This window comes from Triticum aestivum, chromosome 5D, assembly GCF_018294505.1.
Source record: "Triticum aestivum cultivar Chinese Spring chromosome 5D, IWGSC CS RefSeq v2.1, whole genome shotgun sequence".
NCBI lineage: Eukaryota > Viridiplantae > Streptophyta > Magnoliopsida > Poales > Poaceae > Triticum > Triticum aestivum.
In genome coordinates this window covers 39,025,958-39,039,850 of record NC_057808.1, presented here as the reverse complement: position 1 = coordinate 39,039,850, position 13,893 = coordinate 39,025,958, and the positions used below count along the sequence as shown (strand labels likewise).

At 43.7% G+C, this 13,893-nt stretch overlaps 1 protein-coding gene across 1 annotated transcript; it reads right to left on the bottom strand.

Annotated features, from left to right (window-relative positions):
• Window positions 1-844: 844 nt before the first annotated feature.
• Window positions 845-3,410, bottom strand: LOC123119285 (9-cis-epoxycarotenoid dioxygenase NCED5, chloroplastic). Its single transcript, XM_044539031.1, has one exon. It carries the CDS (start codon window positions 3,254-3,256, stop codon window positions 1,409-1,411), a length of 1,848 nt encoding a protein of 615 aa, XP_044394966.1. The 5' UTR covers window positions 3,257-3,410; the 3' UTR covers window positions 845-1,408.
• Window positions 3,411-13,893: the final 10,483 nt, after the last annotated feature.

Here is a 13,893-nt window from a genome sequence, read left to right as displayed (position 1 = left end):
AGGACGGTGGTCTCCAATCATCAATTCGCCTCAAACCGAAGGCAGGCATCTGAATCAATTCTGCCCAAATTTAAGGAGAAGGAGACAGACACCAACAAACAAGCAGAAAGATGAGCAGCCCCACAGATTGTGTGTGGTGTACGGGCGAAAGCAAGCAAAAGGCAAAGGCAAAGGCCGGCCTTTTAATGTGGCACCAACCTTGCTCTGCAAATAATGTGGCCGCATGCAGGAACAGGAACAACAAGCCAACAGAAACCCCACAAGCCGACACACGCCCCGATTTATCTGTGAGCAGACCAATTCAGTAAAAACAGAGAGATTTACTGAGCACAAAGATCAGCAAGGGATGCGGCGTTTCTGCACCCAGGTGCAGACGCTCCCGCCGTGAATAGTAAAATTGTTTAAAATAGCAGAAAAAAATTAAAAAATAAAATTGAATGTATTTGGGTGTAATATGGTCGAATGTGTGATGCATGTGCTAGATTTGGTAGAGTTTTTACATTCGAGGAGCTCGTGGTAAAAAAACTCAAATTTCAAGCTTGTGAGAAAGTTTGAAAAAACACAATGTTCATACCTGATTTTTGTCTTTTTCGGCGCACGAGCTCCTCCAATGTCGGATGCCCACGAATTTTCACACGCACCTCGCACACTCAAGCATCTTGCATGCAAAAAGGTTTCATGTATTTTTTGATTTTTTTACTATTTATTTTAATTTAATTTTACTGTTCAGCTAGTATAGATGAGTCCGAGCTCCGAATTGAATTATTGGTGAGCAAGACAATTCAGTCAGACATGAGAGAGAGGCGTTTGGTCAGTAGAGCAGAGCACATGGACACATTGGAAGGATGATGAACATGATCAAGCTTTACTATTACTACTGCTACTATATGACATGACAGTGATCATGAGGAGTATATATACACAGCAGAGAAAAGGAATTGAGTCCCCAACAGCACCTCAGTTGCAGGAGTCACTCCAGCTCCAGCACAACTGGGTGGTTCAATTCCCCTCTCGTCTCTCTAGAATAACAGAATCCAGCTGAGCTCTCAGCACCCCTGTACAGCTACAGTGCCAGAGCTTCAAGCTCTCTTCCTCCCTAAGCTCCACTAGTATTACTACCCTAACTAATTTACCATGTACTAAGGGTAAAAGGTGAAAAGGTGAAAAAAAAGTAACCAAAAAACCAAGTGATGAAGAGAGTGATGATGAGTAACCGCCGCTAACTGTATCCATGACTTGGGGGCAACCGCTTCCGGGGACCTCCTGTGTGGCTCCCTCTGGAAAAGCTTTTCCCTCCAAATTTCTGCTCGTCCTCTGCTTCTCTGCCTCCTCCTCCGAGAAGCTCGGAGTGATGAGAGCGAGAGGACCAATGGCGGGGCGAGGCGTGACCAAAGAACCAAGGAATCGATTAGTGCTGGGCGTCGAGGTCGGCGGCGCCGATGAACGTGCCGTGGAAGCCGTAGGGGACCCGGGACGGCAGCTGCACGGTGGCCTCGAGCCGCATGTCGGCGGCGTTCACGACCAGGAGCTCGGAGGTGCCGGCGGCCTCGTCGCGCACGAAGGACAGCACGTAGCCGTCGTCCTCGGCGCCGGGGCGGGCGTGCTCGCCGTCCATGGGCACGAAGCACGGCTCGCCGCCGAACCGGCCCTCGCCGTACTCGAACTTGGTGAGCTCGCCGGTCACCAGGTCCACCTTGGCGAACCCGGACACCTTGGGCCACGGCTCGGCCACGGCCAGGTAGGCGTACCTCGTCTTCCGGCCCAGCATGTTGCGGTTCACCATGCCGACCTCGAGGTTCACCTGGCTCTCCAGCGGCAGGATGGCCCGCCGCGTGGACTCGCCGGTGCGCGTGTTGAGCCGGATCTCGGTGAGCACGCTCTCGAGGTGGTCGTCCGTGTCGTTGAAGATGGAGTCGGCGGGGGTCATGCAGGAGCCGATCACCACCACCTCGTCCGTCTCCGGCTCCTCCCACGAGTTCCAGAGGTGGAAGCAGAAGCAGTCCGGCACGTCCACCCACATCATCTCCGACGAGTGCTTGGCGTACTTGGGGAGGACGCCGAAGCGGGAGGTCTTCTCCTTGTCGAGCATCACCGGCGAGCCGCCGCGGAACATCTCGGCGAGCTTGAACACCATCTGGTGGTCGGGCACGACGACGAAGTTCTCGGTGATGGCGAAGTCGTGGATCATGGTGGGCTGGTCGAGCTCGATCTCGACGTCGGCGGACTTGGTGCCGTCGGCGTGGAAGTAGAAGTACTTGAGGTACGGCTTCTTGATGACATCGTAGCTGAGCGCGAAGAGCTCGCCGGAGACAGGGTCGAGCTTGGGGTGCGCGATCATGGCGCAGTCGAGCTGGCCGTCGAAGTCGTAGCGGCCGACGGTCTCGAGGTCGCCGTCGGCGGTGACGCGGACCTGGTACGGGAGGTCGTCCTCGGACATGGCGAGGAGGCGGCCGTTGAAGTAGACGAGGCCGGCGTTGGCGACGCCGGTGCCGTGGGACGGGTCGACGAGGCCGCAGGCGCCGCGCGCGTAGAACAGAGCCAGCCTCGCGATGCCAGAGTGGCCGTGGAGCTCGCCAATGGTCTTAGGGAAAACCGGCTTCCCAACGGCGCGCTCCTGGGAGAGGCGGGCCGTCTCGGTGAAGCGGCAGGTGTAAGACTCGGCGGCGCCGTTGCGGATGCGGATGGCGTGCACCATGCCGTCGCCGTCGAAGAGGTGGTGCCCCGCCGTGGGCTCGAAGCAGGGGTTGGCGCCGTTGCGGGCGTAGACGCCGTTGATGAAAGGCGGGATGCGGCCGGAGACCGGGAGGGCGCGCACGGGGGCCTGCTCGCCGACGGGGGCGAAGTTACCGGCGATCTGCACGGCCGGGTCGGCCGTGCGCGGCAGCGCGTGGGGCCGCTCGAGGACATTGTGTATGAACCCCTCCTCGAAGGCGTCGAGCGCCGCGGCCGCCGCGCGCTGGAAGAAGTTGAGGCTCTGCCCGTCCTTGCCGCTGCTGCTCCCCTGCTTATGCGGCGAGGCAATGGCAGGCGGCCCGGACTGCTCGTACCCGGGAACCTTCCTGGTGGACGGCGATGACACGTAGGCCGGCGTGCGGGCCGTGCTGGTGGATGCGGCGATCAGCACCGAGTCGGCCGCCGCGGCGGCCGCGCAGGGCGCGAACCGGACCGAGCTGGCGCCGCGTCGGCGCCCATGGTGGTGCTGTATGGATGAAGAGGCAGAGGAGGAAGCCAGGGGCTGCGCGGACAGAGTCTGCATCGCTGATCCTTGGAAGAAGAAGAATAAGAAGAAGACGAGAGTCCGGCCGATTCGATTCTCCGGCGAGCGAGCGAGCGAGCGCGGATGATTGGCGTTGTGGGTTTGGGGTGAGAGGAGAGGAGAGGGGAGAAGAAGTGACTGAGTGAGATGAGATGAGATGGGGAAGGGTGGGAGTGGGAGAGCTATATTTATAGAGTTTGGGAGGGGGGGAGACGGGACAGGGGAGGAGCAGAGTGTTGAAACGAAGGTGAGTGGCAGGAGACCACGTGGTGCCTCACTCCCCCACTCCAGCGACGACCGCGTTCCCTTCCCCCTGCTCTCCACTCTTCTTTTCTTTCTTTTTCTTCTCGTCTCCTTTTTTTTCTTTCTTCCCCTGCCCGTGTATGCTCATGTGGGGGCAATTTGGGGATTTTTCACTACCCGCGTACTAGTACTTGTGTCTCGTGTTGCTGCGAGAGCAAACGAGTGCTCTCAACCAATAGCATGCTGCCAGGTCGACAGGTATGCAAATACCACACCACAGCGTATTCTCTTTCATTATTTTCTCCCCTTCTTTCTTCTTTTTATTAGTATTTATACTTAGATACTAATTTTTTAATTATTTTTTTGCTTTAAAATATACTAAAATAAAAATGGATTACTAAAATAAAAGGGATTCTAGATTAGTTCAGTACATGTAGTTATTTGATTGATCTAAGATGAAAAGGAGTCCATTTTTGCTGGCAATTTCGATTCGGTGCTTCATTTAGTGTTCAGTAAACTAATACAAGATCTTTTAAATCACTACTTACGATTAAAAGATATTATATTAGTTTACAGAGCTGGTATTACATTTCTTTCTCCAGTTTATGCAGTTCAGTTCAATACTTTGACATATGGACTGTGGACCCCAACCAAGCTTCTCAAAATAATAATATCCAAAACAAGTTTAGTTAGTCAGGTTCTCATAGAATTAAAAATCATTTTTTACATATTTTTTATCGTGTATCTTCAAATACATTTTCCAAACGAATCTTCTATTATCTAAGTGACATAGCATTAGAAAAATAATTATTTTACACATTTGGTTGTATCAAAGAGACTTCATAAATATTCACACAAATTTCAATCCCTTCAGTCATATTTAATTAATTTAAGAAACATTCCATGCACATTGCACATGCTTTTCATTTTTTTTCTTGATTTTCAAATCAATTCCAAAAATAATTATCACACTTAGAATTATTTTTAAATATTATATAGATACCTAACATAAATTTCAAATATTAAATTATTTTTCATTTAATGGGTCAGCAAAATTAACAATAAATTCAACAGCATTTCATAGACATACCATGGTTCTCTAAAATAATATTCGAAAGAAATTATTGTTGTTCTCAATTTTTTTTATAAGATCAACTTTTTTGCAATGAATCTTCCTTTACAAAATCAAAATATTTTTTTAAGAAAGTAAATGCAAGAAAGTAAACATAATCAAAATAATTTTTGTAGCATTTAAATTTAATTTTTTTAAAGTAAACATAATTCACAAATATTTACACAAATTTAAATTATTTTAGTAAATTTTCTATCAAAAACATTTTAGGAGGGTACCAAATTTTCATTACTTGGACATATTTCCATATGGAATTGAAATGATTCTGTTATTATATGAATTATTTCAATAAATTTATAAATATTAGACAAACATTTTCCATAATATTCAATTATTTCCGTAAAATTTCAATCAATACTTCCATAAATCATTAATCAATATGTTATTATTTTTCTATCAAATTTATAGACATTTTATATAGGTATAATTTTTTTATTTCAAATATAATTGACAAATGCACACACATATCAATTATTTAGTAATATTTAAAAATATTATAGGAAACATGACACAAACATTTAACAAATTTTTTAATTATTTGTGGCACTTTTAAATAAAACCAGCCATAATTAAAAAATACGAGACTTTTATTTTGCTCGTGGAAATGCGAATTATTTGTAGTACTCTTTTTTTGAAGTTTTTTTAAATTATGAGATATACTTTTGATATTAACTACATTCTAGTTCATTTTGAAAATTTCGTGAGATAGATATGTGTTTAATCCTGTTTACACTTGCATGAATTCTGATGTCTGGTAACATGGTCATTGGCAATTTGTCAATTGCATGAATAAATGTAAAACCATTTTTTGGAGAAACATTACATTTGTTAAATGCTAGCATAATAGTCTGCTTTACCCAAGAGCTAAGTAATGTTCAAAATTTATTGTAAGTTATATGGTCTATTTGAGTTTTTTTATTGCTTTAAAATTGCTTAGAATTAGAAAAAAAATCCCTCTGGGTCCAAACAACACATTTATTTCACTTGGATTTCAACCTAGACTGAGTATTTCACTTGAGCGCGAGGGAGGGGCCAACTCGAACGTAAGAAATCTGTGTGAAATAATCATGCTTTTTTAGAGAAGTATATTTTTTCTCCAAGATAAATGATTCTGAATTTCCCATACCAGCTTACTATATAACGGACTTGAACATTTGCATGTTTTTGCATAATACTTACAGTTCATGCCTTGCACATATTATAATAGAAATATTAATATACTCCCCCACCCAGTAAAATACATGTGTGGTATCCTATTATAATGATTAACATAAATGAAAATTCAATTTTATCCTGTCCATGGTATTTTTAAAGTTGTGTGCAATTTTTGAGGTAAATTTTTGCAAAACTATACTAGATATTGATTTCCCAAAAATAAAAATAAAAACAGATCGTGGGTTAGACAGCCTACGACGTCTCATGAGGACACGCCGGGAATGCGAGTATGCAGTTGGACTTGTCTTCTTGAAATTCAAATAAATATGTACAAATATCAAATACAAATGCTTAAACCATTTTTAGTGTAGCTTACAAAACATTTTTTTTAGTGAAAATTGCAAATATGCAGGGCATATCTACATGTATATGTGCAGAAAAATATATTATTTGGACCTTGTACACGTTGTTCTTTCTTTTTAAACAAAAATACCGGGCTCCATGGAGCCCGACGCCCAAAACGCCGATTTCGTAAAATTCCTCTTTATTTAGACAAGAACTTGAGCGCCCGAAGTATCGATTTATGCGATGCAGACAACCAAGTATACCTGCTTGGGTCTTGGCTGTATTGAAAACATGTGATAATAGTACTTTCGGTTGAAAACTTTATTTTTCTGTCTGTGTCGTCAGATGCACACATCCATAAATGAAATGGTTGCATGCTGCAACTAGCCTGCTCTCCCGTCTTGGTCCACCCGGCCGGCCATCGTCTCTCCTCCACACCGCCTTCTTTACCCTACGATCTCTTTCTTCCCTAGGTACGTACGTACGCAAAATATGTGTATATCGATTGTTCATTCCCGGCCATGGTCGCGTCGGTGTCGATGGAACGAGCGGCCTAGCTACGAACGTACCATTGCAGTTGCACTGCATGCACGCCACCAAACACTTGCTGCAAAAAGAAGAATTCGGTCGTTAATTTGCATTATGAACTGATGCTAATCACTAGTAGTTAGCACCAGTCCACACGGGATCAGAGCCCCTGCTGACCCGGAATTGCTTAACATGGGAGTATATACTGTATATGTATGTAAAGTTTTCTTGGAAAAAAGTGCCTAAAGAAGGGAACATTTGCCGCACATAACTAAGTTGCCAAGAAATGATCTCTTCTGGATTCAACATGGAGAACATGTGGAGGGCGTGAATGTGGAGTACTTTCAGGTTAGCACGAGAAGCACGACGCATCAGGCATGCATGGGGCTCACACCACCTTTGTTTCTTGTTGCTTGATTTCGGGGAAGAATCGGATGCATCCCCTCCATTGCCAGTCTTACCAATTAGCGGTAACCGACACACATATCTAAGAATTGTGGTTTAGGTATGTTACCCAACTGTAGCCATTTGAAGCTACACACCCAACAGTTCAAGGGTTGTATTGTATCATCCATCCTTTTTTTTCGGGGAAATATCTGGTACTCCCACCCCTGGGATGCTCTTGGTGCTCCAAAACTCGGTAGCACATTTTTAAATGTTCGAAAAATTCTGAAAAAAATCCAGCACATTGACACAACATCAAAGTATGTTGTCAAAAAATATGAAATCAAAATTCGAAACATAGCCTGAGAAACATAAATGACAAATTCGACGTAAAATAGTACGCAACATAAGTTGGGGTTTAGATTAGGCCCATTATCACATTGATGTCCATTTTATCATTTTTGTATCTCGAGCAATGTTTTGAATTTTAATTTGAATTTTTTTAACAACATACATTGATGTTGTGTCAATGTGCTGGATTTTTTTTGAACATTTTAAAATGCGCTACCAGACTTCAATCGATCTTCCTACTCCCTTCGTTTCATAATTCTTGTCGCGGTTTTAGTTAATTTTTTCTTGAAACGGCCGTCGTCCATTTATTAAGAAGAAGAAGATAGTTTTTTTTAGGAAAAACTTTCGATCTGTTCATCGTCAATCATGGGAGTACAAATAATTAAAATTACATCCAGATCCATAGACCACCTAGCGACTACAAGCACTGACGCGAGCGGAAGGCGCAACGCCGTCATCACCCCTCCCTCACCGGATGGGGGCAAAACTTGTTGTAGTAGACAGTCAAGAAGTCAATAGTGCTAAGGCCACATAAGATCATCGCACCAAAATAGCAACCACCACCGATAAAGAGAAATGTAGATCGAAAGTATCCAACCTGAAGACACACTGACATAGGCGAAGGAATACCAGATCCAAGCGGATCCACCCACTAGTAGAAAACAGGGCATTGGTCACAGGGCAGTTTTCACATTAGCCCCGGTTCAGTCACGAACCGGGACTAATGTGAGCATTGGTCCCGGTTCGTGAGCCCAGGGGGCCGGCCGGGGCCTCGTGGGCATTGGTCCCGGTTCGTATGGACCCTTTGGTCCCGGTTGGTGGTACAAACCGGGACCAATGGGCCACGCTCCTGGCCCACCACCCTTTAGTCCCGGTTCGTACCACAAACCGGGACTAAAGGGCTGGTCCTAGTTGCGGCCAGTGTTTAGTCCCACCTCGCCAACCGAAGGGCGCTCACACCAGTTTATAAGCCCCTCCCTCTATGCCTTGTTGAGCTTCTATTAAAGTGAAAATAGATGCCCTTATACAGGAAATTTGACTTAAATTCATAGTAAATTTCATAGAAATTTAGTATGAATTTAGGTTGAATTTTCTCTATAAGTGCATCTATGTTCATTTTTTATATTTATAAAATAAATAAAACTAAATAAACCTTAATAAAATAAAATAAAATAAACTATAGTAACTACAATAAATAAACCTTAATTAATTAAGTAAAAATAGCAGCAAGTAAAATAAATAAAAATAGCAGCAGTAAAATAAATAAAAATAAAATAATTAAAGTAAAAGACATAAGTAATTAGAAATAAAATAAATAAGTTTTTTGTTGTAAGTAGAAAGAAAACCTTTTCAGAGTTCATTTGAAATGCTTTTCAATTTTAGGGTCTTATAGCTCAAAATAATTAGTAAATGCATGAAAAATAACAAATGAAGTCAGAAAGGATTGACAAATGATGATGTGGCTTTGAATGGTGCATTTTGAACACACAAAAAGTCAGGAGTTCAAATAAGTTTTAAAAAATGAAATCCCTTTGTAACAGACGAGTTTCCGGATGAAATCCTGATACTTTGAAAGAGATTGTCCGTTTTGTACACGAAGTGCATCCAGTTTTTGCCGTAACCCTCTCAACTTTCTTGCACATGCTATGTGGATGAAATGATGATATCATGCCAACTTTCAACCTTTTCAGAGTTCATTTGAAATGCTTTTCAATTTTAGGGTCTTATAGCTCAAAATAATTAGTAAATGCATGAAAATAACAAATGAAGTCAGAAAGGATTGAAAAATGATGATGTGGCTTTGAATGGTGCATTTTGAACACACAAAAAGTCAGGAGTTCAAATAAGTTTTAAAAAATGAAATCCCTTTGTAACAGACGAGTTTCCGGATGAAATCCTGATACTTTGAAAGAGATTGTCCGTTTTGTACACGAAGTGCATCCAGTTTTTGCCGTAACCCTCTCAACTTTCTTGCACATGCTATGTGGATGAAATGATGATATCATGCCAACTTTCAACCTTTTCAGAGTTCATTTGAAATGCTTTTCAATTTTAGGGTCTTATAGCTCAAAATAATTAGTAAATGCATGAAAAATAACAAATGAAGTCAGAAAGGATTGAAAAATGATGATGTGGCTTTGAATGGTGCATTTTGAACACACAAAAAGTCAGGAGTTCAAATTAGGTTTAAAAAATGAAATCCCTTTGTAACACACGAGTTTCCGGATGAAATTTAAACTATTCAAATTTGGAAACTAATGGATTAACAGAAAGTTTATAATTATTCTGAGCTAAAAGCAAAAAGAATAAAAAATAAAGCAAAAATCAAAAGAAAATAAATAATTCAAAAAACAAAAAAATACTGGAAAAAATAAAAAAATGCCGCCTAATGGGCCACACAGCCTGCATACGACTAGAAACCCATCTGCACATGGGCCAGGATGCAGGCCCGCAGGCCCAATAGGCCCAACATGGCAATGACAAAGGTAGGCATGTATAATGCCTGCATATTAGAGAGGAGCTCAGCACCTGAGCTGCAGCGCAGCTTATAAACAGGTGCTGAGCTCTCTCAGCTAGCGAGGTGGGACTAAACTTCCCACCGCACCGCGCCAGCACATTAGTCCCGGTTGGTGGCTCCAACCGGAACCAATACCCACCCTTTGGTCCCGGTTGGTGCCACCAACCGGGACCAAAGCCCTCTGCTTCCCGCCCTTTGCGCTGGTGAAAAGAGGCCTTTAGTCCCGGTTGGTGGCACCAACCGGGACCAAAGGGTGGGTATTGGTTCCGGTTGGAGCCACCAACCGGGACCAAAGCCTTTGCTATATAAGTAGCACTTTGGAAATTTTCTGATTTCCATCGCCAGTGTCCCCCCGCCCGATGACGCCGCGAGCTCGATATCGATCTACGCCGCCAGGCTGCCCCGTCGTCGTCGTTGTCGCCCGTGCCCCCGAGCCCACGCCATCGCCCGTCGCCGTCGTCCTCCGCCCCCCCGCCGCCGTCGCCGTCGGCCTCCGCCGCGCGCCCCCGAGCCGTCGCCCCGTATACGTCACCGTCGCCGCCCTCCGCCCCCGGCCCGCCGCGGTCGCCGTCGCCCTCCGCCACCCTATGAGCGCCGCCCCAATCCCCTCCTCCTCCTCCCTGTAATGGCCACCGCCGCTGCCGCCGCGCCCCCTAGCTGTTGTAATTTAGATGTGTAGTTAATTTAGTTTAGATTTAGTTAATTTAGATGTGTAGTTTAGATTTTTCATATTTAGAAGTGTAGTTAGATGTGTAGTTAATTTAGTTGTTGTAATTTAGATGTGTAGTTTAGATTTTTCATATTTAGAAGTCATTTATGTATATTCATATTTAGAAGAAAAAGAAGGAGAGAAAAAAGGAAAATAAGAAGAGGAAGAAGGAGAAGAAGAAGAAGAATAAGAAGAAGAGGAGAGGAAGTAGAGGAGAAATAAATAAGAAGATGAAAAAGAAGAAGAAAAAGAGTAGAAGAAGAAGAAATAGAGGAGAAGAAGAAGAAATAGAATAATAAGAAATAGAATAATATATTATTCTATTTTTTCTTCTTCTCCTCTATTCCTTCTTCTTCTCCTCTTTTTTTCTTTTTTTTCTTCGATCTCCTCCTCTATTCCTTTCTTCTTCTCCTCTTTTTTTCGTCTTCTTCCTCTTCTTATTTTTTATCGGGTATGTCATTGTCGATATATGTACCCCCCTCCCCGATAACTTTTAGTAAGTACTACTTAGAAAGTGTTTAATAGAATTAGTTAGAAAAATAATAGAACTAGTTAAACTAGCTAGTTTATTTGTAGTAAGTACTACTTTATTCTATTTATAGTAAGGAAATTAATAGAACTAGTTTGTTTTTTTAGTTAAAGCAATTATTCCCGCATCGACGTCGACGATGCCTATCCCGCATCCTCGTCGTCGACTTGGCGGAGGAGGCCGGCTTGATTAGAGGGGCCATGTCCGGGACTGGGCTCCGCCGGGCTGGTTTTGGGAGGTGCTACCTTCTGGTGGGCGTAGGTTGGTGAGGAACCAGCCCGTCATTGACCCGATCCTTGTTTGGTGGCGCTCGCGTGGGCCAGTGACGGTGCCGAGGCTTCCGGACACCGCGGAGGAGGTACATCACCGTGTCAGCGAGGAGGACCAGCACGTCCGTCGCTACATGGTTGCGTTGGAGGGCAGGTTCGACAATACCTGGCAGGTTCTTCAGGGATCTCACTGGAGCTATGATCCTGTGATGGTTCCGTCCCTTTGGGTGTCCACCGCCCGCGCCGATGTCCGTCGGGCGCTACTGTTCTAGCTGTACTAGCGATGCTATATGTATGATAGTATTCGAGGTGTATTAGTGATAATATTCGGTGATGTACGGACGCATGGAGATGATGTAGTTTTGCTTATAATTGAATGCATCCTAATTGGAATACTACTTTATTTTGTGATTTGATTTTGCTTATTGAATGCTCAAAGTGGAAAACTACTCCGATCCTACTTTGAATGCTAAAATTGGAGAGCACTATGATTAGTTGATAGCTTATAGGGTTTTTGTTTTCGCAGAAATCTAGGAGCCCCCCCGGCCCCTCCATCATCCCCGCCGTCGTCCCCGTCACCGCCCCCTCCGACATCGAGGTGAGACCAGCCAAATCCTCTTTTAGAAAGATAATTAAACGATATTTCGGGTTGACTGTAAGTCTGTCGAGTCTCCACCATATATGAGAGGACGAAGAATCCTGACTGTTGTCGTGGGGGTAGCTTCTCCTTCGTTCCCGTGTGCTAGACAATTTGGTGTAATGCACTCGAGAACGAAAGGAGGAGCTACCATCACCGACGGTCGCAAATGTCAGAGAGGAATCAGTGAGGGAGAGTTCCACCATATATATATGAGAGGACGAAGAATCCCGACTGTTGTCGTGGGGGTCGCTTCTCCTTTGTTCCCGTGTGCTAGCTAGACATTTTGGTGTAATGCACACGGGGACAAAGGGAGGAGCGACCATCACCAACGGTCGAATGTATACACCACGTGAGCTGAGAGTTTTCAAGAAAAGACTCGACAAACCGATAGTCAACCCATGATGAATAATAATGATCTAACTTAGGTTTTTTAGTACATATATTTAATTGTAGATGTTTAGTATTTGAATTATATATGAACATAGGAAATGTCGTACTCGGACGACGAAAGTCTCCCGGGGAGTGTGACTGGTGCCACGACGACCGAGGTCAGTGCGACAGGCCTCACCTGGACGAAGATCGGCGCTTCAGTATTAAGCTGGAGGAGACGTTCGATGTTGAAACGGTACGCAACGACGACAAGTGTTATTTTTTCGTAATTAAGCACGACTTCAACTATTTCAACGTGTACTTTTCATCTTTTACAATTCGGCTAGCTTATCCCATGCCATGCAAGACGCTACGTCTTGGAGAGGATGGGTTTTGAAGACCATGAAAGTATGGAAACAAAGAAAATTCACCTAAGGACCCATCATGATATAGATTTTGAAGTAAAGCTGTATAATTCTGAGAGCGTAACCCATTTTGGTTGCAAAAATTGGGAAGCATTTTGCAAGATGTATGGTTTTGATGAGGGTATGCTTGTCACCATGGATCTTGGTGATCCTGACATCGAGCAAGACAATATGGACATTTGGGTCCTTGTTGATACGCCTCCAATTCTACCGCTATGTGAGTTTCTCAAACATAGTTATTAGCTAATTTATATTGTTCATTTCAAAATAGTTGACAGCTTATTTTCATTGACAGCTTATTTTGATTGTTCAAACAATGTGCGGAACATGGTAGACAGAACCTACTACACCGATGGCTCTGAGTTAACTTATAAGGAGAAAACTCATCTGGTCGGATTTTGTACTGATATTGAGAATTACAATATCTACAATCAAACTCCTCATCATTATGGTCCTCCATACGTGCCACTAGTGCACGTGGTGAACTACGGTAACTACTATGGAGATACCCTGGTAAGATTTCTTACTATTACGACATCCGTGCATATTTTGCATAGTTCTAAAACTAGTGCATTATCATTGCTAACTATGAAGTTATTACTATGTTTTTCAACAGATAATCCCAGAGGATTGTGTGCCTCATTTGATGTATCAGAATGGTAGGCTTGATGTTTTGAATATACAACCAGGTCATCCTACGAATCTCAACTGTCCATACCGGATTTCTAAAAGAAGTGGAGACATGCAAATCAAAGAATGGAAAAAATGTATGGACAGTCGCAAGGAGCTTCTTGGAAGCAAAAGGAAGTGAGGCGCAAGGATTGGAGACATGATGATCTCCATTCTCCATAATGGAGAGTCAGGGTCTATATTGTTTTATGCTATTTTACCTTAAAGAGGGTATTTCGGTCCTACCTAATACTGATGATCATGTGCTAAGAACAATTAAGTAGGGTTGGTTCGATGACTGTGAGGATGATGATCGTATGACTTGTTATTAATAACGAGTAGAAGTTGTATGATGATGATTAGTAGGACTT